Genomic DNA, 24222 nt, shown 5'->3' with positions numbered 1-24222 from the left:
GAATTTCTTGTATGTCTATTAAAAAAAAAAAAAATAAAAATAAAGATAAAATAAAGTGATGATAATAAATATTTACCTCTGATACATTTGAACTCCCATTAGCAACAGGACGATTTAAAGATGCTGAGGCATTGCAAAGAGCCTGCGTCGGTGTCATAGTCGATACCAATGTATTTCCTATTAACTGCTGTTTGTTACCAAACTGACTAGTGGTGCTGCTGGACTGGTATGTGGCATTTGGAACTGTATTGACTGTACCTGACAGATTGGCTGGAGGTGTGTACCAGGACATTTTCTGCAAGTGCTGGTTTGGCGTTACCAAACCCCAACCTTAAATAAACAAAACAAAACAAAAAAAATCACAATATCTGAATGTGAACATGTTACTTATTTACTTGCTTCTCCATACGGGCAAAGTTAGACACAACATCAGTTTTTAAAGTAGAGAAAAATCCAGCTCCTCAAAGAGGGGAACTAGATTAAAATAAAAATTGCCTCCGTCTAGAAGGATTTCTAATTTAGTGACATAGGTTAGAGCAGATAATTTTTTAAATTATCTGTTAGAGCAGATAATTTTTAGTGACCTGGGTTATAGAGCAGATAATTTTTTAGAGCAGTGACCTAGGTCAGAGCAGATAATTTTTTACTAGTGTGAGACAAAAATGGATGTCGTAGATCATCCTTGGTCCGAAGTGGTTAAGATGCTCATGCTACTCTTAATTAGAATCATTTCAGTCACCACAATACCACATTTACATTAGATGTCTGACTGAAGATAATCCAAAATTTCCTGGAAATTTTACTTCTTCATAAATATATTTATATACAAAGATTTCATTAAATAAAAAACTGCCCACTGTTTTTCCAGTTTGTTCAGAACAGGAAAAACAAGTATGCTGTTCTCTAAACGGGAGTCAGATCTAAGTGGGAGGGAAAAGAAAATAGATGAAATAAGAGAATAGGTATTGCTCTACCAAGATAAATAAAATTTGGGGGAGGCCAGAGACAAAAAGATACTACACTTTGATCTTAGCCAAAAGAGTAAGGGTCTGAACATAAATAAGGTTGATACATCATTGAATTTATTTGTCTGATGAAGTGAGGTTATCATTATTATCTGTACTCACTTGGAGTTCTCACACAAGTTATCATCAGAGATTACTCACTGACAATAACGGATGTTCTACTCCGGAATCTGGGTCATAAGTCTCTCTAGATTTGCAATACCCTCTACCCCTTTGGATAACCTTTGCATATAAATTTGTGTTATCACCACAGCCACTTGCTGGTGACTTCTCACTGACAATGACCATTAGTGTACACTGAAATTTTGGTGACACCAAGGTCTGTCCTCTTCACACTTATTCAGTCGATGTCCGGTTAGTGCTTTCTCTCCTGTTCTTTCCAACCTTTTTGACCGTTCACAACTAATTCGTGTAGTGCCACTTAATGCCAACACTACAATTTTATAATTATTACCTGGTGTGGGTCCTCGGGGAACAACGGGACTGAAGGCAGAGTTTGGAGACGGAAACTGTTGTGGAAGCTGTCCCAGTTGGGCTGCAGATGGAATCAACCCTGGATGAGGCACAAATGGATAAGGAAGCATCATATTTGTAGCAGGCTAGAAAGAAAAGAAAACAGACATGGAAAAAATGGTAAAGTAAGCGACCATAGTCAAAGGTAACCAAAAGGCTCCCTAATTCTCACAATGCTATATGTTTAAGCAAGAGGGAAAGCATCAAGTATCCGTTTTTAAATCTTTGGTATAACATGACCAAGGATTGAACCTTAGTCTCCCAGCCCATAAAACAAACATGCTAACCATTGTTCCAGCTGGTTAAATATAGATTTATTTAATTATGATAAGGGGCAGTGAACATTTACCAAGTGAATGAGTGTTTGATGAATGTTAATTACATGTAATGATAAAATGAAATAATGACGGATGTGTCTAATAATTGAACACTATGACATATTTTTAACGGTGGATATGGGAGAGTGAAAGGACTTAATAAAGACTGAGTAAAGTATCCTCCTACCATCTGTAAGTAGGACTTTGGGAAGAGTGACAGCTTGGATAAATTGTGAGAATCTATGAATTTGAATAAAACCAGCTGATGATTTACAGAAAACATGTGCCAGGTAGTGGCAGGTCGTGTTATCATTTTGGATTTACATATGGTACCTGTACTTGCATTGCTATAATGTCTTTGTAGAGGGGGGAAAATCAAGTCAATCAAATTAATCTAGAAAACTAGACTAGAAGATTTGAGAACAAACTGTACATCTAGGCAGCATACTTTCATTTAGGCATGTTTGATTAAATAAAAAGCTTAGCTTTTTTTTTAAATTTAATCTTGTTGATCAAAAAAAATTGAGCTCAAATTTTTGCTACAATATTTGTATAAACTTTTTTGACTTCACGTGGGATACAACATTAAATAGTATTAAAAAAGGCTGTTATTTAAAAACATTTAAAAAACCCTAATCCCTTATATAGTGCTGGGGTAGGTTCAGCTGCAAACTCTTCTCACAGAGCATCTTCGCTGCTTTGATGTCAACGAAGTGAATTTGTCGATGTTATAATCAATAAAATCAAATATTTTACTGTCTATATTTTGTAATATTAACTAAAAGTAAAATTACAATTCTGATGATGCTGATGATCATCATCATCTTCTGTTTAACATGCTAGCGTGTACAGGACAGTTTTTAGAAACAGACATCTTAAATTCATTCTAATCAGTTCCTCCCATGTTTTCCTTCGCCTTTTCCTGTCAGCTGACCCTGCTACCACAACTGTTCTACACCTACTAACCCCAAAACTCTTATTCATCCTTCCAACATGACCATACCATCAAAGACTCCATTTCCATATATTGTCCAGATTTAATCTTCCTAAACTCAACAGATCTAAAATTGTATCATTTTCATATTTCTTGCCATGCAACGCATGTCCTCAACCATCATTTGCCAGATTTAACTTCCATACATTTTGTATTCCAGATTTTATTAATACTAAACTAAAAGTAAAATTAAATGGTATTTTTTTTGTTTATATTTAATAATTTTTAGTACTGTAGAGTCGTTACTTATCAAGGCCAAATACAACTAAAGGACGGGTTAATGAATTGGGGAGATGTCAATCAATTGTGATGAACTATGATTACTTAAAGGGTGGTTTATGATAAATACTTATTAACATTGATTATGAAGATGACCAAGTTGTAGTCGGCAGGAAAGCAGTCATGTGGTAATGTGTTCCACACAAATTTTTTTCATGAAAATTCTGCATGGCAAATTGTTGAAGATAAGGTCTTGCTATGAATTTCATACAAGGAAGAGCCAATGATTTGAGTTCAGATGTGTATGTATATTCCTGATACTAATCCTAGAATTGCCAGCAGCCGTACTGACCCTCTTGCTACAACGTGCAGACCGTTTCGATCATAATAGATCTCATCAGGCAAGAAAAATTAAATATATATATATATATATATATATATATATATCAAGGCTCTACATTGCGAGTGAAATATCTTTTCAATTTTTTTTTTAATAAAACGAACAAAGTTAAATTTTTTAAACAATAAAAGTTTAATAGAATATACTCTTTTTTTTTTTAACAAAGGCTGTTTAAAAAATATCTGAAGAAATTAGAATGTATCAGCATAAAATTTGTTGTATATTCAGAATTATAAAAAAAAAACACAAAAATCTTTGATATACATACTCGTCACAGAACTAAGATGTCATATTCTAAAAATCATGTGGGCTTAACTAGTAACTTTTCTATTTGGCTAGTAAATAAAAATATTTAGTTGTCAAAGGTCAACTAAAGATAAGTTTGTTTGTAGAGCTCTGCCACACACACACACAAATATATCTCCACACATACATGCACACACAAAGAGAAACGAGAGAAAAATATAGCGAAATACCATGGTCTTGAAACTTATCATTCCAGTAATTATAGGAAAAACTGGATACATAAAAAAGAATTTCAAAAACTACCTGGCAAATATACCTGGTGAACCAAGTGCAAGAGAGATTCAAACAATTGCACTCAAAGAGATGGTTAGAATCTTAAATAGATCTCTCGATTGGAATGTGTGAGGTAGCAGGTGAATGTCTATCATCCAGCAGGATACCCCATCTTCAGCTTGAACAAAATAAGAAAATTAACAAAAAAAGTATAGACACACACACACACACATTATTATATAGATATTAAACTAAAAACAAAATTAAATGAGATTTGCTTGTTCATAATTTCTACCATTTAAGCAGAGGAAAACAAATGACAAGAAAGCAATTTACACTTACCAAAAGCGCCATACTTGCCGCACTTTCAGCTGCTTCTTCACGTGTTTGGCACACGGAACCTTGAATTCGAACTCCATTCGGTAACGTCACTTGGGCTGTTATGTGATTCTGCAAAAGAATTAAAGAACAAAAAAATTACAACCCATGTTGAAGGGTACGAAATGTAAACAGGTTCATATTGGATCGAAAGAGGACAACAGTCAGAATAAGATTAAAAACAGATTTACATCATTACAAAAATTATCAGAAAATTAAATTACAAAAATGATCAGAAAATTAATAAAAAAAAAAAGAAAAATTTTTATTTTTAATCTAAAACAAATTTAAGTTTTACCTTCGTTCCACTGTAATCATATTTTATTTGACCAATTCCAGCCTGGCAACACCATTTGTAAAGTTCTGCAACATTACTCCTGAAAAAAAAAAAAAAAAAAAAAAAATTATCTTCTTTCTCTCTCTTTATATATATATATATATATATATAAAGTAAGATACATGTTGCATTTATTTGCTTCCCCACAAAAGCAAAGTAGACACAAGGTCATCTTTTAATGTGTGGGGAAAAACCAGTTCCCCCAAAAAGGGGGAACTCTGACAGTGTCCAAATAAATAGCAATTGTCTGATATGAAGGGTTTACCTCAAATTGATCAAACCTAATTGACTTCAAAACGTCCCGGTCCGGCCAGTAAGATATATGTGTGTGTATACGAGGGTCATTCCAAGAGTAAGGCCTCCTATTTTTTTATCTCAAAATGTTGCAAAGCTAAAAAGACAGGAATAGTACCAATAAAACCTTTTGTACTCTAGTATTAATTTTTCTACATAGTCACTGCCATCCTCTATGCACTTTTGCCAGTCTCCTGATGACTTTCTCGTAAAAGTCCTGAGTATGCTTTGTCACTCACATCTGTCGCCACTCTGAAATTGACAAACCCATCTCCTAATTGTGCTATCAACTGCATCGGCTTTGTAAATGTTCAACAGGTGCCAGTGAATGTTGGTTGGTTGCTTCAATTTTTCCTATATGGTGGAATTCAATAACCCATCTCTGCTTCTGACTCAAGTCCATGACAGGGATTGCTTTCTTAGAGTCTCACACAGCCAATATCTGCATTAGAGAGATGAAACTTTTAGGTCATCAATGCATAAGTTCAGTCATCATAACAATGCAATTTACAATCCTCTCTGATCCGTTCGGGCAGAATAAAAAAAAATAGGAGACATTACTTTTGGAACGTCCCTCGTATATAAATAAAATTTACATAAACAATAAATCAGTCTACACTGTGTTTCTGTACTAGGTGTAAATAATTCAAGGCTGGCTGTACTTTACAATTTTTACTATTAATATTAACTTTCAATTGATATTGTAACATAGTCGGGTGTGTATATCAGTGTCTGCTGACAGGTACATATCAGGGACGGCCTATTAGGGAGGAGACATTTATATACTGCGTATATCACGATGATTGCGATGACATTTCTTATTACATATATGATAAACATTCATTATTGAAAGAGGGATACCGTTAACATTGAGGAGGGAGACGTGAAATACAGTTCCTTTTTTTAACACAGAGAGGAAATACATTACTTGTGATGGTGGGGACAGTTAACACTGTGGAACACAAAGTGCATCATCAAATACGATAGAGAAAAATCACATTACATTTCATGGTTGAAAGATGACAAACAAAGACTTAGAATTACAAAATATATGATGAGATGTTTATTCCACTAATTGGCTGGAAGATGATCAGGAATTCAATTGCCTTTAGATTTCTACATTTTCTTGTTTCCCTTTCTGGTTGCTTCCAAAAGGACTTCAGCTAACGCAACTCTCCTCTCTGACCTGACCCCAAACTCCTGACTGAACTGACTCTCTGAATATATTGTAAATATCTTTCTTTGTGACGTCAAAGACATGCTCCAGCAACGTGAATGTTCTCACGTGGATTTACGTACATGACTTCCAACATGCCTTTGGCCAGACAAAGAAAATTCCTAAACTATTTTTGTTTTCCATTTTCCTAAGTCTGAACTCTTGTTTTATCATTTAGTTTTTCTAAACACAGCAGTCAATTCACTAAATTCCTGAGATTGCAATATGTATCTAGAGTTGTAAGCCATGTTTAGTTTCAGCACAGTTTCCGATGGTTAGTTGTTTTATACAAGTCCTGGAGGTGATTGGTTCTCAGGAGACAGAACAAAAATATCTTCACATGTTGACACCAAGAAAACATGCGAATTGCTACAGAAAAGGTTTAATATTTATGGAGCAATTCTGGTTTCTGATTGGTTGGTAGCAGAACGTGAATTAATTTGATTTGTCAGTTCATAGCAACATCGTTTATAAATAGAATCTCGACTCTGCGGGATCATACCCCATTATCCTTCAAAAATATTGTATACATGACTTCCAACTTTGGCCACACAAAGAAAATTCCTAAACTGTTTTGTTTTCCATTGTCCTTACTCTGAACTCTGGTTGTATCGTTATTTAGTTATTTCTAAACACAATGGTCAATTCACTAAATTCCTGAGATTGCAATATGCATTCACTTTTGAATACTGGGTTCGATTCTAGCCTTTTCCTTTTAATAAATACTTTTAATCCTATTTACTTTGTTTATATAATTACTGGGATCTGCCCCCTTCCATATGTTACAATATTAATGCCTTTTCTTTGTCTTTGCATATGATTAAAAAGCGTAGGAAAACATATAGCATAATTTGCATGTGTGAGGGTGGGTGGGTGTTAGAATACAAATATACCAAAATTTTTGTATTACTATCACTTTACTGACACCTTGTCCTACCTGTCTGCATTGGCCTCCACATTAATGTAGATAAGACAAAGTTTATGACTTTCAATGTGAAAGGAGAGATCAGGCTCTGGTTGGATCAACACTGAAAGAAGTCAATGAGTTTACATATCTGGGCAGCAACATAGCTTCCAGAGACATATCGAAATTTGCATCTCAAAAGCATGGGTCGCATTGGATGGGCTGCATTCAGTATGGACTTTGGGACTAACTAACAAACTGAAAAGGCAGTTCTTCAGGGCAGTGGTAGAGTCTGTCCTTGTTTACGGTGCTACAACCTGGACACTCACCAAAAGATTGGAAAGAAAACTAGACGGCACATACACCCATATGCTATGAACAGTATTAAATATATCTTGGCAAAATCATCCCACGAAGCAGCAACTTTATGGCAACCTACCTACCATATCTAATACCATCAGAGAAAGACGCCTACGATTTGCTGGTCATTGTCTGAGGAGCAAGCATGAATTGGTGAGTGATCTATAGCTATGGACTCCACGACACGGACGCGCAAGCAAAGGATGACCTAGATCCATGTACATCCAGCAAATAGCACACAACACCAACTGTGAACCTGAAGATCTGAGGCAATGGAAGACAGGAAACTCTGGTGAGGAAGAGTCACATTGGTCTGGGCAAGGAGCCAGTCATGATGATGATGCATACACAACCGGAAGTCGTAAACCGGATGTGGGTTACAACGCCTGTTACAAGGTCATTTGAGTTTTATAATTATATATATATATATAAAATAAATATAGGTGTTTAAAACATGAAATTTATATAGCATCAAAGCCAAGCAGGAGGAAGAGAGGATAGTGTAGCATTAATTTCAAAGGAAATCACTTGCACATGTTTTCTCATGACCATTGTTTCAATGCACGAAAAGTCGCGACAGATTTTTATTTCTATTAGTCTGCATCATGCTTATCCACTATTCCATAGTTTTATTTATCAAAAAAAAAAAAAATAAATAAATAAAAAATATGTATGACTGACCTTCGAACATTGACTTTTGAATTGTAGTTTTTCTGATGTTTCGGCAAACCAGGTGGCGGTCCCCGATGCAACTGTTGTTGTTGTTGTTGTTGAGCTGCGGCAACTGCAGCATTGGTGTGAGCTCCCGCTGTCCTGGCTTGCAACAAGAGGTGGTTTGCTGTGCTTACATTAACATAAGCTGGATGTGTGGGGTGTTTCTGCTGTAGAGTGTGTGCACCTGATTGGTTCCAGCCTTGCGGTTGCTGAAGGCTAGCTTGAGAAACGGCTTGCTCTTTCGCTCCTATCAACAACAAAAGATAAGAGAACACGTATGATGCATAATAATAAAACAAGCTGTAAGTGTGGAATATTTCCAAAGATATCATAATAGCTAATATGTATGCTGTACACGTGGGGAGTTGAAGTGGGTAATTTTTGAAGGAGTCAGAGAAGTTATCAGAGTGAATTTTTTTCTTCTTTTACACAAGGTCAAAGTTAAACACAAGGTCAGTTTTAGTTTGTATTATTTAAATTGTTTGAACCACTTTTCTCATCTTGAGTATTATTTTCATAATGTTTCGGCCGATCTAACCTCCAACCTTCTTCAAGTGTATCTTGTCAAACTCTGAGAATCTTTCTGTCGAACTTGGGAATCTATACGAAATTTTGAATGGAACCCTTTATTTAATCCACGGGAATAACATGCTCTCATTTGATTAGCCACAACTAGGTTGCGGAATCAGATGGTAAAAGTCCGACTCCGACTCCTAGAATTCTTAAGATGCCGACTCAGACTTATTTCTGATATCTTCGACTCCGAATCCCGACACCTACGTGGAAATCTATTCTGCAGATCCATATATCAGCCTCCCACACCTATTCAGCAAGCATTTTATAAATACTTTTCATGTATATTATTTTTATGTTTAACATTCACTTGTATGATATACTCACATGTACACTCAACCAGCTTTATAAAATAAGTTAAGATAACAAAGGGATAAAAAATTTACAATGAAAATTTATTATTCTATCAGTTCAAAAGGGAATACAATATTTAGAGACAGGGAAACCTCTTTAGGCCATGGCATTTCGAAACCAAACGCTTCTCATCAGAAGAAGGGAGTAAAGAAACATACAGAGAAGAAATTTTTTAAAAGATAATTTATGGAATGAAGATGAAAGGAACACAGGAAAAAGCTATAAAGGGCTCTAGTAGCATGGGTTGCTTCTTATTGATTTAAGCCTGTATTTTGGGGGTAAGATCATAATTCTGGATCAATCCCGGGCTAATCAGATTACCAAATTGCATTTAATTCAGGAACTGGATAACTTTTGGATTACAATCCGATTGTTATCCGATATAATCCACCACAGTGACCTCACTCAAAGACAGAATTTCCATTGATCCTGTGTGATATCACAACCAAAATGACAACAGCTTCCCAGACAGAATTTGCAGTGATCCAATGGACCGAAATATCTTGAAGTAGAAACATTACAGTATAGTACAAAATATGATATATATCTCCAAAAATAAAAGCAAAACCATACAAAAAAATTGCTAAATTGTGCAAATCGTAAAACCAAACAGGAGAACAATGTAAAAAAAAAAAAAATTTATTGGATTTAATGGAGTCCGAGTCAGATAAAAAAAATCTAACTCCTAGTAATTTTAGAAATCCAACTGACTCCAGCTAAAACCTCTGACTCCGACACCCTGGTAGAAATCCAAAGTAATCCGCAACTGTATTTTTAGTGTTACCTGCACTAAGAATTGAACCCTTCAACCTCCAAAAGAGTGTAAAGCATAACCAAATTTTCCCAAGAACTATCATGTCACGTGTCTTTTTAGATGTTGTGAAAATAAAACTCAAAATGAAAACAATAGTCCGATTAATGCAAATAACAAATTGTCAGTTTTAATGTTGGAAAAATTCAGGAGTATTCTGGAATAGAAATAAATGTAATTGCCATAACCTCATCAGAAGTTTCCCAAAAATGATGTCAAAATGATGGGGGGGGGGGGGGGGCAGATCAATCCCTATTTTGAAAAAAAAAAAAAAAAAGAAAAAGAAGAGGGTAATACTTGGGGGAAAGAACTTCTGCGACCGAATAACTATTACATTTTAATTCTAGTGAATAGACAGAAAAAAAATATTTAAAAAGAACAACTTAGATCTTTTTTAGCTAACACCTATCTCTAAGGTAAAGACTCAGAGTCGGAATTTTCTGTAGGACTTGATTTTTTTTTTTTTTTTCAAAGCTGACACTTTTTTTTTTTTCAAAGCTGACACACATTTTTTTTTTTTTTTCAACTAATTGCCTAATTCTGCTGAATATGTTAAGAGCTTGTGAAATCAGTATTTATAGATCACCTAAATAAAATCTTTTTCTTATATAATATTTTAGACTCAAACAACATTTATTATTATTATTATTATCTACTCACTAGTCCTCACACAGGCTACCATTGGTAGATTGCTCACTGACAATAACATGTCATGTTCCCTGGAGTCTGAGTAACAAGTCTCTTCAAGTTTCCAATACTCTACACCTCTTTCGTTAATCATTGAATTGACTCAACCATGCTGCACGGCGCCGTGCACCCATTCATATTGTATGAACTCATTACACATCAATTCAGTTGCTTAAACGGAAAAATGTTACTTCAAAGAGAAAATTCTAAATAATGCTATATTACTCAAAATAAAATTTTGGAGATTTGAATCTAGAAATAATTCAAGTCAGAGTCATTGTAAAAAAAAGCACAGAAAAGAAAAAAAAAATTCCTAGAAACAGCAACAAAAACATTTTCAATTAATACAATTAAAAAAAAAAAAAAGTGAAAGTTTACGATGAAAGTTGACGTTACAAATTTCTACGGACAGAAAATAATTAAAATCATGCAATCATGAAAAGGAATCTAATAAAAAAAATTAAAAATTTTTTTACCCCCCCCCCCAAAAAAAACAAACAAAAAAAAACGGTGATTCTTCAAAATGAGAACAAAAATCCAAAAATTGTCTTTCGATTAAAGCCAATGGTATCTTTTTAATTGTTGAGTAATTAGTAAAATATCCAAAAATTGCAAAAAGTGATTAAGAAAATTATTAATAAAAATCGTATAAATTGCAATTCTTCCAAATCTTAAGGAAAGCAGGGGAGGTAACTAGAGTCTGTTTTGTTAAATTTCAATGTCAGATCGTGGTAGAATGGGGAAATAGGTGGCTGGTTACTTTTACTGCATCTAAAATCAAGCTTCTATCTTTACATCATCAATGCTCTGATCCCCATCTGGCATCAATTGAAATGAATGGCTCGTTGGGAGATTCCATGTTTTGACAAACTTCTGGACCTAACCTTTACTCCTGATCTGAAATAGAACACGTACATCAAATCTGTTGCCAAGGTCGCTGGGAAAATGGTGGGATTTTTCTATCGATCCAGTAGATATCTCACTGCTGATGCAATACTCTACCTGTATAAGAGCCAGGTATGTCCAAGGATGAAGTACTGTTGCCACATTTGAGAAAGAGCTGCTAGAAAGACCTTCTCCTGCCTTGATATTCAAAATAGACTTCATAGCCTAGTAGGGGATGTCCTTTCCTGTTCCCTGCAACCTCTTTTTTACAGAAGAGACATTGCGAGCATTTCTCTGATTACTGTTATTTTCATGGCAAGTGCTCATCTGAGCTCCAATCTATGATCCCCTCCCGCCAAACTTTCATGAGAAACACTTGTCTAGCTGAAAACACTATCAATAATTTCCCCCACTCTTTGTCTGTGCCTAAACCTAAATGTAGATTCCAAAGTGTACTAAGAAAACTGTCAAGTTTGGGGGCGGAAGCGCCATGGTATTTGGAATGTTTTCTAGCCAAGGTACAACACCTCTTGTCCGTTACAAACTCGTGTAAATGCGCAGATCTATAAAAACATTGTTCAAGATCATGTTGTGTCAATCATACAGAATTCAGGTTTTGATAGGGCTACCTTTATGCAAGATAATACCCCATGTCACAAGGCAAAGGTGGTAATGAGTTACCTTAGCGAGCAAGATTTTGAAATTATGGATTGGCCACAGCAAAGTCCCGAGTTAAATCCTTTGGAAGACCTTAGGAATGAAAGTTATGGAAAGAAATCACACTAACACAGAGGATTTGTGGGTGAAGCTTCAAGAAGAATGGTCTAAAATTAGTATTGAGGATTGTCAAGAACTGATTTGTTCTTGTAGTCGAAGATGTGCAGTTGTCATTGAGAGAAAGGGCTCATTTACTAAATATTGATTGTACATGTATTTTTTATTGTTTTTTGGCTGTTTACATTGTTTTTCTCAATTTTGTCCCTTATTTTTGGACGTTCCTATTTTGAAAATAAATAAATAATTGTTAAACTTCTTTTTCTACCCTTTGCAAATGATTCAAATTTTAGTATATTATTATGGTTGATAACGATTACCAGTTGTCGAAATTTCAGCTTTTCACAGTTATTATTTCTAACAAATACTGGGGTTTAAAATTTGTCCCTTAGTTTTGGACGCTACTGTATATATTGTTTTTAAAATATAATTATCCACTGAAACATGTTTCGTCAGCTACGACTCATCAAAGTGGCTGAATCTAGCGAGATTCGAAATATATATACACATATATATATATATCTATATATATATATATATAAATATAAAATTATGTACAGGACATAGGGCCTGAACAAAGCCGGGCTGAACTTCTAGTATATATATATATATATAAAATAATTTCAAAACATTGAGAGCTTCTCAACATGCACATCTGAGTAATCATTAAAACAAAATGTTTAACGATAAACAATTATGACAAACAATAATTGTGAGTGACAAACAAGTAAAAAAAACAAAAATTAGTTCATGGTGAAAAAAAAAAAAAAATCAAGATGCAGGAAATGAAATGTAAATAAAATATGAACAAATGAACTAAGATTCAAACATCAAAAGAAAAATCCACCCTAAAAAGAAATTTAAAAACAAAAAAAATTCAATAAAAATTGGAAAGAGGGAGACAACATGAGATAAGGAGAGAGGGGGACAGGATGCAAAGAGAAGTAGAGGGGATAACGGGTGGCATGAGAGGAGGGAGATAAAGGGAAATGAGATAACGATTGTAGGAGGAGGAGAATGGAGAGAGATATGATGGAAGAAGGAGGGAGTAAAGGAGACACGTGTTGGGAGACAAGGAAGTTGGTGGGAGACATAAAATGAGTAGGGGAGACGGAGGGAGAGAGAAAGAGGGGAAGGGGAGACTGAGGGAGAAAGAGAGGAGAGGGAGACAGAGGGAGAGAGAAAGAGAGGAGGCGAGACACAGACAAAGAGAGTATGGCAGAAAAGAAAAGAAAAAGGAAGAGGAGTCTACTATTTCTTACAAAATAAAGAATATACAGAAAAACAAAAATTAAAAATAATTCTGGTTGTAAATTTCTTCTTTGAAAGGTTTTATTCCAAAGGACTTACTCTGTTTAGCAAACTTCCGACAAGCTAATATAAGAAAGGAAGAACACAAGAGAAAGAAAAGAAATTAGACACACAGGCGTTGGTTTAAATGGGTTACAAACAAGGCAATACCTATAAAAGGCCTGGCATACATGTAACTTGGATCTACTTGGTGGCAATCTTGTGTGAATCTATATTAACTCTCATATATAGCAACAGACTTGTTAGTAATAGTGAATAATTAGTTAATGAGCAAATATACATGAAATACTTTATAATGAATCAATTAGGTTTGAAGGACTGCAGTAAATGAGGTAAACGAAAGAAACAACTTTGGGTGGACACCTGTTAGTTCCGGTTGACCTACTTTCATTATGAAAAAAAAAAAAAAAATAACACATACATAACACGAAAAATAGAATCTTATATTTTGAAAAATAGGGACAAAGATTTATTTAATACAAACATTTTGTAATAAAAAAAAACAAGCCGAGCATGCAAGTGTCCCACTGATAGAAACTTCTTGGAAAGAAATTCTGTTGATGAAAATTTTGTTTTATGTTAGGCACATGGAGGAGAAAAGAAAGTTCTTTGAACTGATTGTAGAAAGGAGAGTTCTCGACATCTTACAAAGGACCAAAGATTGGAGCTCAGTCGATCACATTCTATGGAAATAAAGATAGAGTAGAGAGACACTACACTAAAGACTCCATTAGTAAAAAATTTACTTTCACCATGACTAATGTTTGTGCAAATTAAAAAAATAATTTTCAGTTGTGGTTATTAAGGAAAATGCAAACCAATAAACGATTTGGGGGCAATTTTGCTTCTATAATGCCTCCTAGGATGGCAACCAAAGTTATCTCAGAAAATACATTCTGGCAAAAATTTACTTACAACCATGACTAATGTTTATGCAAAATTAAAAAAAAAAAATTCAAGGCGTGGTTATTGAGGAAAGTGCAAACAAACATGAGATACTAGGTCCAATCCTTTCTTTGTTGAAGGACCAAAAACAAAAAAATACTTAGTACCCTGCCTTTTTCCCAAAATAAATCTTTCACTATATTACGAATCGAACTTGTAATGAAAAATGAAACAATTGATGTTTATTATCCATTTCTTAATAATGCATGAAGGTTAAGCGGAAAAATAGGTGTACAACTGAAGTCATCTCTTTCATTTAGCTTATTTACTGGGATCCTTAAAACCTAATTGATCTCTTACAATTTTAACTAATATAAAAAGAAAACAATCTATTAGAAAACAACTAAATGCACAAAAATAATTTTATTCACTACAACATAGAAACTTTTTCCAACGATATCGCAGAATTAACATTTTTTTTTTTTTTTCATATTTTACTAACAAGTTACTACTTTTTTTTTTATAGAAATCACTCCAGACAAGGCATAAAGCCACTTAATGTAAGGGGCTATAAAAAAAAAAAAAAAAAAATGTAAAAATGCTATTCCAAGGTCAAAAACTTGCCAACAATAAGTGTTAGATGAAATAGAATCTATGACTCAGAAAACAGTAATTTTTTTTTCCTCTTTGTCAGAAACGTTGCTCATAGAATATGAGGACTAAAGCAAGAGTTACGCAGTTGCCAAAAGTAAATCCCAGATCTACTTTCTACAAGGCTAAAAGCCATTTGAGATAAAAGTTAATGAGATGGATTGAGTTTGAGTTGGAAGATGAAGAATATTATAAAAGGATTGAAAATAACGAATAGAATAAAATTTGATTACTTATGAAAACGGTTTCTTACAAGTATTTGTTGACATTACATTTGAAAACAATCATGTTGTAGCATAATCACATTAGCACACTGGTTACTTTTAGATCATCGTAGTGATGTTGAACCTGGCTGATACAAGATGGATGATACAAGATGTCATCTGGCCTAAGTGGGATATACACGGTGACTGGATATTGCATGCAAATTTGTACGTTTCATAAGCTTCAATATTCAGTGAAAGGTGGAATGCTCGATGCTGGGCAAATACCACAAAAATGTGGTATTACTAGTTATTCAATTTTGTAGCCTACAGGGAAGCAGTGATGTGGTCATGTGTCCCATTGATGGGAACTTCTTGGAAAGAAACTCTGTTCATGAAAATTCTGTTTTATGTTAGGCTCATGGAGGAAGATAAGAAAGTTCTTTGAAATGGTTGTAGAAAGGAGAGTTCTTGACATCTTACAAAGGCCCAAAGATTGGAGCTCAATCGATCACCTTCCGTGGAAATAATGATAAAGTAGAGACTAGCATCGTCTAAGGAGTTCGATTGTTTGTATTAATTGATTAAAATAAAATGTACCCATACTTTACAATCAGAAATCAAAACATTTTACAAAATCGTCTTTCAACAAAGTTTGAAAATAGGTTAAGAAAAATAGGAAACCAACTTTAAGCTCACCCAATCTCTCAGTCATATTCTATATCATATGCGAAATATGTTGTTTTCCGATACAACTTTTTGCTTATTGTTTGTTTCATCCAATGTCTATATAAATAATCGTATAAAAGTACATGGAATCTCCCTGAACAACACAGGTTACTTCTATAATTCCTGTGTAAAGAGTGTTTTTTCATACTTTAGTGAGACATGGCCTGTTCACATCTGAGGATACAGCCAGATTAACTTGTACTGATCATGCCATGAATCACTGTATCTTTATCTTGAAACTCTCTGACAGAGATCCTATACATTTGTTGAGGTCTAAAGTAGGTTTAGTCAGTGTGGAGTGGAGTTGTTCAGTGAAGCAGATTGGTTTGGTATGGTCATCTTCACTGCATGGATCATAGTGTATGGCCTAGAAAATTTGAGAGCCTCGCCTGGTTTCTATCCTACAGGCCATCCACAGAAAATATGGATCAATTGTATCAATGAGGATTTGCAGAGCACTATCTTCAAACCTAAACAAGCAATGGATCAAGAATGGTGACGAATGAACATCGAACCTGGTCGACATGGCAGAACTCTCAACCCTTTGACACATGGAAGAAAGAGAAGCAAAACTGACGAGGATTAAGTACATGTGTGGCACAGTGATGAATGCCTTTTTCCTCACAATTAAGTGCCCGACTTTTACGATTCTTGTGAAGAGACATGTAGTGTAATATTTTGTTGTTTCTATATGTTTATAGCTTGTTAAATTCTATTACATAACACAACCGTACTCGCCATGTAGCAATTAATTCTGTGACACATCTCATTGATAAATTGTTTACTGTTCCTGTATTGTTCATTAATTGTTCGTAGAGTTATAGCTGTTTGTTACTTCATGAAGGCAATTATATCTTGTTACTTAATTTCTTTCATGTTCACCGTTACGGCACATCAACAATCTGAGTTGTATGAAGGTGTTCCTTGCATGAGAAAGACGTCTATGGTATTTGAACCGAATGCAGTGTTCATTACGATAAAAATCGAAAGTACCTTTTATTTTGTTTGTGTGTCTGTTCCATGAGTTGTCTGCATCTGTTCTCTGCTCTTCGGCTCTGGAAACAAACCTTTCTCAACACAAATGAAAGACATAAGTATTTTTTCTGGACAAATGAGTTCTTATTCAGCCATTGATGCTACCACGTCAAACCTGCATCACCACTCCACTACTTTAAGGGATGAGGGGCTCTTTATCTTGCTATAACCTCAATTTCCATGTGACTCTTGTTGCCACCTACATGAGAAATCTGTTCGCCCATCTTCTCTGAGATCCAGACAGCAGCTTTCTGATCCGGTCTCTGCCACCCAAAATCAAACTGCTCGATCTTGTAATAATTGTGTTCCACCAACGATTCTGTGACATTGCAATACGATAACATCAACCCATGTCAACGTGTGCTTCTGCACTATTCAAACCATCTATATAGTTTGTTTTGATACATTAGGTAAACAAACCATCTACAGCCACGCTCGCAACACAGCCATTTGAACTTACGAATTTCTAATTTAAAATAATGACCCTGATTCTCAATTCTAGATATTAGACTGGCCATAACTGTCTGTCTAGGTAAGTTCATTATCTAAAAGTAGGATCAAAAAGGTACTATTGAAGTTAAAAAAACAAAACAAAAAAAAACAATATCAGTATTTTACAAAATCATCATTCGCCAAGGTTTCAAAATATTTTAAGAAAAATATGAATCTGAGAGAAACAATAATTTAACTAATTACTGGATATTACTAACAAGTCTCTAGTTAAAAATGTTCTCAGTAAGGGTCATTTAGTTGTAATTTAACTCCTAACATACCTGAACCACCAAGTTGTAGACACTAGTTGCATAGCTACCAGACCTCTTATAGGTATCACCTTGATTAAAAAAACAAACATTCAATTCATTTAAAATTTATAAACATGTTATGAGTTACCTGCATGGATCAAAGAAAAACATTGGATATTATTTTTTTTAAGCGTTGACAAAGTTTGTCGTATCAAATTATTGATTAAATGACAAGTCAAAAATAAATTTACTTTTGTAGTGATGTTTTCTAAATATTAAAAAAAAAAAAAATGTTGACCAATTTTGTGTTTATAGTATAAAAATAAACAATGGATTGCAGGGATGAATACTGTCTATGCCAGCAAATGAGATTTTTAAAAAAATATGAAATTAATGAAAAATATTATTTATTACAACAAAAAGAAATAGTAAAAAAAAAATCCTCCCTATGTAATGTAAAGATTTGTTAGTGCATAAAAACATAATATTTTATGTTAGAACAAATAAATTTATTTTTTAAATACTTAATTATCATATTTGGTTTGATATCTCTTCTTCTACTAACATAAAAAAAAAACAAAAATAAAAAAAACGTTAGCTGGATTTTAACAAGTTAGACCTAAACAGCATACAAGCTGACAAATCAAACTGATTTTGACTAACCATTTGTTATTTGTTATTGTTGTACCATGTTATTTGAAATAGTCTATAATATTTTCAATTCAACATCTGTTTCACACACTGGCATGTGTTGGACAACTTTTTAGAAAATAACTTCCAAACTAACCTGTCTTTGGCCAGGTTTTTATTCATCACGCTTTTTCGCAAATTTATCCTTATCACTTATGTTTTCCTTGGCCTTCCCCTGTGAACTGAATTGGAGACATTAACTTTTCTACATTCACTAACCCAAAAACTCATCCCTTTTGTCAATGTGACCAAATCAATGAAGTCTCCTGCGCTAAACATCTCCCTATTCTGTTCAGATTTAATCTTCCCTTGAAGTCATCAGAAGTAAAACTGTCTTTAAGACTCATAACATATCCATTGTATCATTCTCATACAATTTCCTTCCATGCAATACATATCCTCAACTGTGATATTATTGCTCCCCCCTCCCCCAGTCTTAGAGAAGTAAAAAAATAAATAAATAAATAAATAAAAAGTGGAAATAAGTTGATCAGCAGGACAAAGGTTGGTAGAAAGACAATGGAGAGGAAGTTGTTCACCAAGGCACACAAAGGCAATTTAAAATAGGATTGTTAGTCAAGGTTTGGCAGGTGACTGGGACAAAAGATTGAATATATTTAGAGTTAGTTTACGGACAGTTTTGAGTTTGCGACAGTTGACAATTTCCAGTGTGGGGCTTGTAGCAGATTGAGATGAGCTGATATCAAATACTGATGTATACGGCCTCGACAGATGTAGATATGGATCTTAGCACTTGGAGGGTTATTTCCTACAATAGTTTCACACACACACCCAGAACCCAACAGATATATACAGAATGTGCTGAAGCTTTTGTTTTATTTATTTACTTGTGAATCAGTGCTCGTCTCCTCGGAATTAGAAGAGAAGATGGAAGAGAAGACCATGGAAACAGTGTTGGGGGGGTCAGTGAAAGAGCATGTGGTTGAACATAATCCCCACTGGCCAAGTTTCATTTCTATGCATTGCGACACTGCATACACATGTTTGACAGACTCTTCTCTTTGTTGACACTGGTAATATTTTCAAATTTTCTAACCTTAAGAATTAAAGATAAGAGACTGCCATTTTGAAGACTAAGCTATAAGAGATAATTTGATCAGACTAAATATGTTTTTTTTTGTTATAAAGTCACCACTTATCAAGGCCTGAAGGTCACTCGAGGATAAGGGTCAATGAGTGTAAGATAGTCAGTGGGACAACAAAAGTTAAAAAGATTCGTGCGCCACCAGCTAGAATCAAAACCAAAACTTTTAATGCTCTAGCCACATTCCTACAGGCAGATCAGAAAGTTTAAAAATTAAGCCACTTTTACGCGTGCACAAACTAATACAAATATATCAGCAAGTTGAAAAAAACATTTTGTATTGCAATTTACCGACTTCTGTATGCTTTATTCATCCATCCAAACAAAGATTTTACTTGTTATAAACCATCTTTGGTGTATGATTACTATTTCCTGTTAATTTCAGTTTTATGTGACCAATAGTTTAATAGTTTATTGGTTAAACATTTACACACGGACACATACATACATCTATTGTTTTATTTATATAGATTAGTTGAAAAAAGTTGTCATAAGGGAAATAACTCTTTGAAATAAAAAAATCAGTTGCTTCCCTTTAGTTAGTATACCCAATGACTGCAAAGCAAACCTCCTCCCCTATCGTCAGTTTAGGATCAGAGAATGAATAATTATTTTTTCAAATTTTAGGTATTACTTATCCAGGGTAATGTTGATTAAAAAAATACCAACTTTGTGAGTTTTCGTTTTGTAGTTTTAGCTGGACATACACACAAATAACTACACCTTATTTATATATACTAGTGGGGTGTACCCGGCGTTACCTGGGTGTTTGGAGGTGTATGTTGGTCGTTAGATTAAAACAACCCTGTTAAAAAAAAAAAAAAAAAAAAAAAACCTTGGCCGGTTGTTTGGAGGTGTAAAAGAAAAAAAATAGTTTTAGTAGAAAGGTAGGCTTGAACCCCGAACCTTTGACGTGGAGGTGGAAAAGAAATGGAAAAAAAAAACCCTGCGACCTAACCATCTCGACCACGGGAACAGATGAATTGATAAGTGTGTTAAGTTGACGTTTATAAACTGAAATTAGCAGGTGCGACAACGTCAAGTTGCGTGATGTTTGACCTAGTTTTGCGCTGGAAGCCAGTTTCTGTTTTCCACTCTACGCGGCATTAAAAAAATATCTAGAAAATAGCTTGTAAAAGTCGGGTAAATTAAAGTGAAGTAAAAAAAAAAAAAAACACAAAAAAAAATTAAAGTAAGGCAAACGAACGATGTTAAATGTAAAAATCGAAAAAACAAAAGAAAACAGAAAAACGAACATTAAAACTAAAAACCAAAAACCAAAAAAAAAAAAAAAAAAAAAAAAAAGTGAAAAATGGCTTAAATAAGCCTGTGTCGATATTAAAATTTTAAAAAATCGGTGGGTACCCGGATGTTTTTGGGTGTGTGTTTGTACGGTCGGGGTGGGAGGGTGTTAATGAAAACCTAAGAATAAGCGAAGTAAAAAAAAAAAACCCCAGAAAAATGAACGTTACGTGAAAAATGGCTTAAATAACACTGGTTCAATATTTAAATTTAAAAAAATCAAAAAAAAAAAAAAAAAGAAGAAGACATCTCACACCACTATTCGAACCCAAAACGTTTAGATAATGAACCAACGCGCTAACTAACTGAGCTAACATGACGTACATGAAATTTAGTCAGTTCTTCAACTATTTAAACTAAATCAGGTCATGATGTCATCTGACGCATGCGTAGAACTGGTCGTCGTCATGAGAGGACAGCATTTGTTGACCCCCCCCCCCCCCTGTAGAAAATTGTTGATTTCGGGGTGAAAAAATTATCGTTTTTGGCCAATTTTTCGAGCAAAGGATGGAGCTTCAATATGATACCGAGTTTGTTAATTTTTGTTGTCTGTTGAAAGTTTTTAGCAGACACACACACACACATACATACATACATTTTCACTTTTATATATATATATATATATATATATATATAAACTAGTTGTACCTATTCGATGTTAATCAGGATGCAATGGAATCATTTTAGTTTTTAATTTTTATGTGTTTGCATATTTTTAAACTTAAAAGATAGACCAATCCAGCTATATTTTTCAATTTAAAATGAACCCTCCCTCTATCGATTTTTATTTTTAGGCGCTTATTTAAAAATGTTTCATATTAGCAGTTTCTGGGCTGGACTAAGTAATGTTAAAAATAAATCGTAGCAAAGTATATTTTATTACTAATAACATGGTACAACAATAAATTGAAAAAAAAAAAAATCTGCTTGTTAGAAGTAAAAGCTATTTGGGACTTTGAAATTCCGACAAGATAACTTTATATGTTCAATTTTTCCTCTCTCTCTGGCAACTATTTGCCCAATATAAATTTCCGAGTTGTTGGCCACAAAATCAAAGATTGAATTGACTACGTGAGTAGACGTGACATAAGAACCATGTCAGAAAAATTACCAAAGTTATAACAAAAATTAAAAGATCAGCACGATAAATCCATAAGAATTTTGTCTTACCTTCAAATAATTCTTCCACTGTCACTTGTCTTGTAAATGCCGTTGTCAACTCATTCGACTTGCTATCCAAACTATGCGACTGAGTGAATGACGATGATGAAGACGATGGCAATGAGGAATTTGATGATGAGAATGGCTGTGGTTGCTGCTGTTGCGATGGTGGTTGCTGCTGCTGCTGTTGTTTTTGTTGCTTTTGCTGCGGTTGAAGTTGTTGCTGTTTCACATGAGGGTTGTTGTGGGTGTCTGCTATTGCATCTACGTTCTCATACCAGCCGCGGCATTTAGATTCACCTATATGTAACATGTGTCTTAGAGCTGCAGTTCCATCCTACAAGAACGATAAAGACACCATGATATTTGATTGGCAGTAAAAATGTTGGGATGGCTTTAAAAAGTAATTATATGTTCATATTACATGCGTTTTTTGTAATCTGACCCCCATCCCCAAAGAAAACAAGAAATTGTAAAAGAATTGGAATTGGAAATTTAAAACAGAATCAGTAATTGTATCAGAATCAGGAAAAACATTGGAATTGTCCCATCACTAGTATATATATAAAATTTGTTAAGTAGTACAAAACTAAAAATCATACGTTGGGATGGCTCTAAAAAATAATTAAAAGCTATATAAGTAATAAACTAAAACCTTATTCTATACCAAATGTATTTTCTTTTTTTGGCAGCCATCTTTGTTTATTTTTCAAATCACTTAATCGTATTTTAATGCTATCTGCTGCCAGCTATAGCTCTATTAAATTTGCCATTATCAAGCTATTTTTCTGTAATTTCCAAAAACTAAAGTCAACAAATAACGCATATGAATATAATTTGGAATATATATTAAACTAGCGAGGGGTACCCGGCGTTGCCTGGGTGTTTGGAGGTGTGTGTGGTTTTGGGTAAATCAAAACTCCGGGGGGGGGGGGTAAAATAAAATAATAAATGTTTTGGTAGGTAAGTATGAGGATCGAACCCGAACCCTTGAGGCAAAGTTGTAAATGAAAGTGTGGAAAAAAAAAAAAAAAAAAAAAAAGAGTGCAACGGTTTTAACCATTGGGCCACCGCAAGATGCTAACGGAAACACGTTTGAATTTATTTAATTACTTGGATTTGGCAGGTGCATGTTTTAATGACTTAATGAGGTAAACTTTTGACTGCGGGGTAGCATTTCATTTAGTGCAGGAATGCTTCCCCCCCCCAAGACGTTGGGGGTAGGGGGAAACATTATAGGAAAAGCCCTTACCTACCTGCGGCGAGCGAAAACTGTTGAATATTTATGTTCCCGAAGTCGAGCAAATTAAATAGACAGGCGAGCTCCATTGTTAACTCTGAGATATTACGATTTACATGTGATATAAAAAGTTTTAAAAAGTTGTTAGGCGACCGACCGCTTCTCTGAAAAAAGCCTTTCTTGGACATACACAAAAAGCGAACATATATTTTTGCTTTTATATATATATATAGATTTGTATTATTTTTAAATGATTGTCACGAGTCATATATATTAAATTTGTATTATTTTTAAATGATTGTCACGAGTCACTTTTACTAAAGGAATTATCAGTTTTTATCAGTTTGTATTTTTTTGTAATAAAAATAACTCAAAACTCAGCTTTTATTTATAGCGAATCATTCAACTTATAACATGTATTTGCTAGAAAAATCATAATACATGGTAGAGGCCAAATACAAAATAACTCGTAAACTTACTATTCAATGTGTTATTTTGAGATGCTAGTTCAAGTTAAAGACAGTTATCGTATGTGCCGAGCATGCATATACTAATAGAAAAAGAATTTTGTAATGAGTTTGCAAATGCCAGGATATAAGAATACTCGTAGTTGGCAGCGGATGTGTTAATGTTATTTGTATAAACTTCAATAGTTACGTATTTCACTTTTAGTGACAATATTTAAAAACCATATATTTAAATGTTAAGAATATTGGAATAGCACTTAATAGTTTATAAGCTAATAATGGTTACATAATTAAGGGACATTAAATTTGTTTTTAATTACATATAAACTTTGTGTTAGAATCTTTATTTACATTCCAACTGGTCAAAAACACAATATACTTCCAAATTTCTTAGTGATGATATATATTATTCCTTAATTGGAATTC

The 24222-nt window shown here is 34.0% G+C and overlaps 1 protein-coding gene across 2 annotated transcripts in view; it reads right to left on the bottom strand.

The window, feature by feature from the left end:
• LOC145297600 (5'-3' exoribonuclease 1-like) overlaps positions 1-24222 on the bottom strand; it is a 194008-nt gene that overhangs the window by 3005 nt on the left and 166781 nt on the right. The window contains exons 34-40 of one of the 2 annotated variants that reach the window (XM_080143661.1): positions 22099-22426; positions 13625-13648; positions 8158-8437; positions 4664-4742; positions 4330-4437; positions 1480-1624; positions 77-330 (exon numbers count right to left, since the gene is read on the bottom strand). In XM_080143661.1, coding sequence (XP_079999787.1) covers positions 77-330; positions 1480-1624; positions 4330-4437; positions 4664-4742; positions 8158-8437; positions 13625-13648; positions 22099-22426 — 1218 coding nt within the window. The remainder of the gene's footprint in view (positions 1-76; positions 331-1479; positions 1625-4329; positions 4438-4663; positions 4743-8157; positions 8438-13624; positions 13649-22098; positions 22427-24222) is intronic. The other variant, XM_080143669.1, reaches the window with a different exon arrangement.

The sequence above is a fragment of the Euprymna scolopes genome, chromosome 2 (assembly GCF_053919585.1).
Source record: "Euprymna scolopes isolate OS-2025 chromosome 2, ASM5391958v1, whole genome shotgun sequence".
NCBI classification, from domain to species: Eukaryota; Metazoa; Mollusca; class Cephalopoda; order Sepiida; family Sepiolidae; genus Euprymna; species Euprymna scolopes.
Note: the sequence above shows the minus strand (reverse complement) of the source record. Positions and strands in the feature narration are given on the sequence as shown.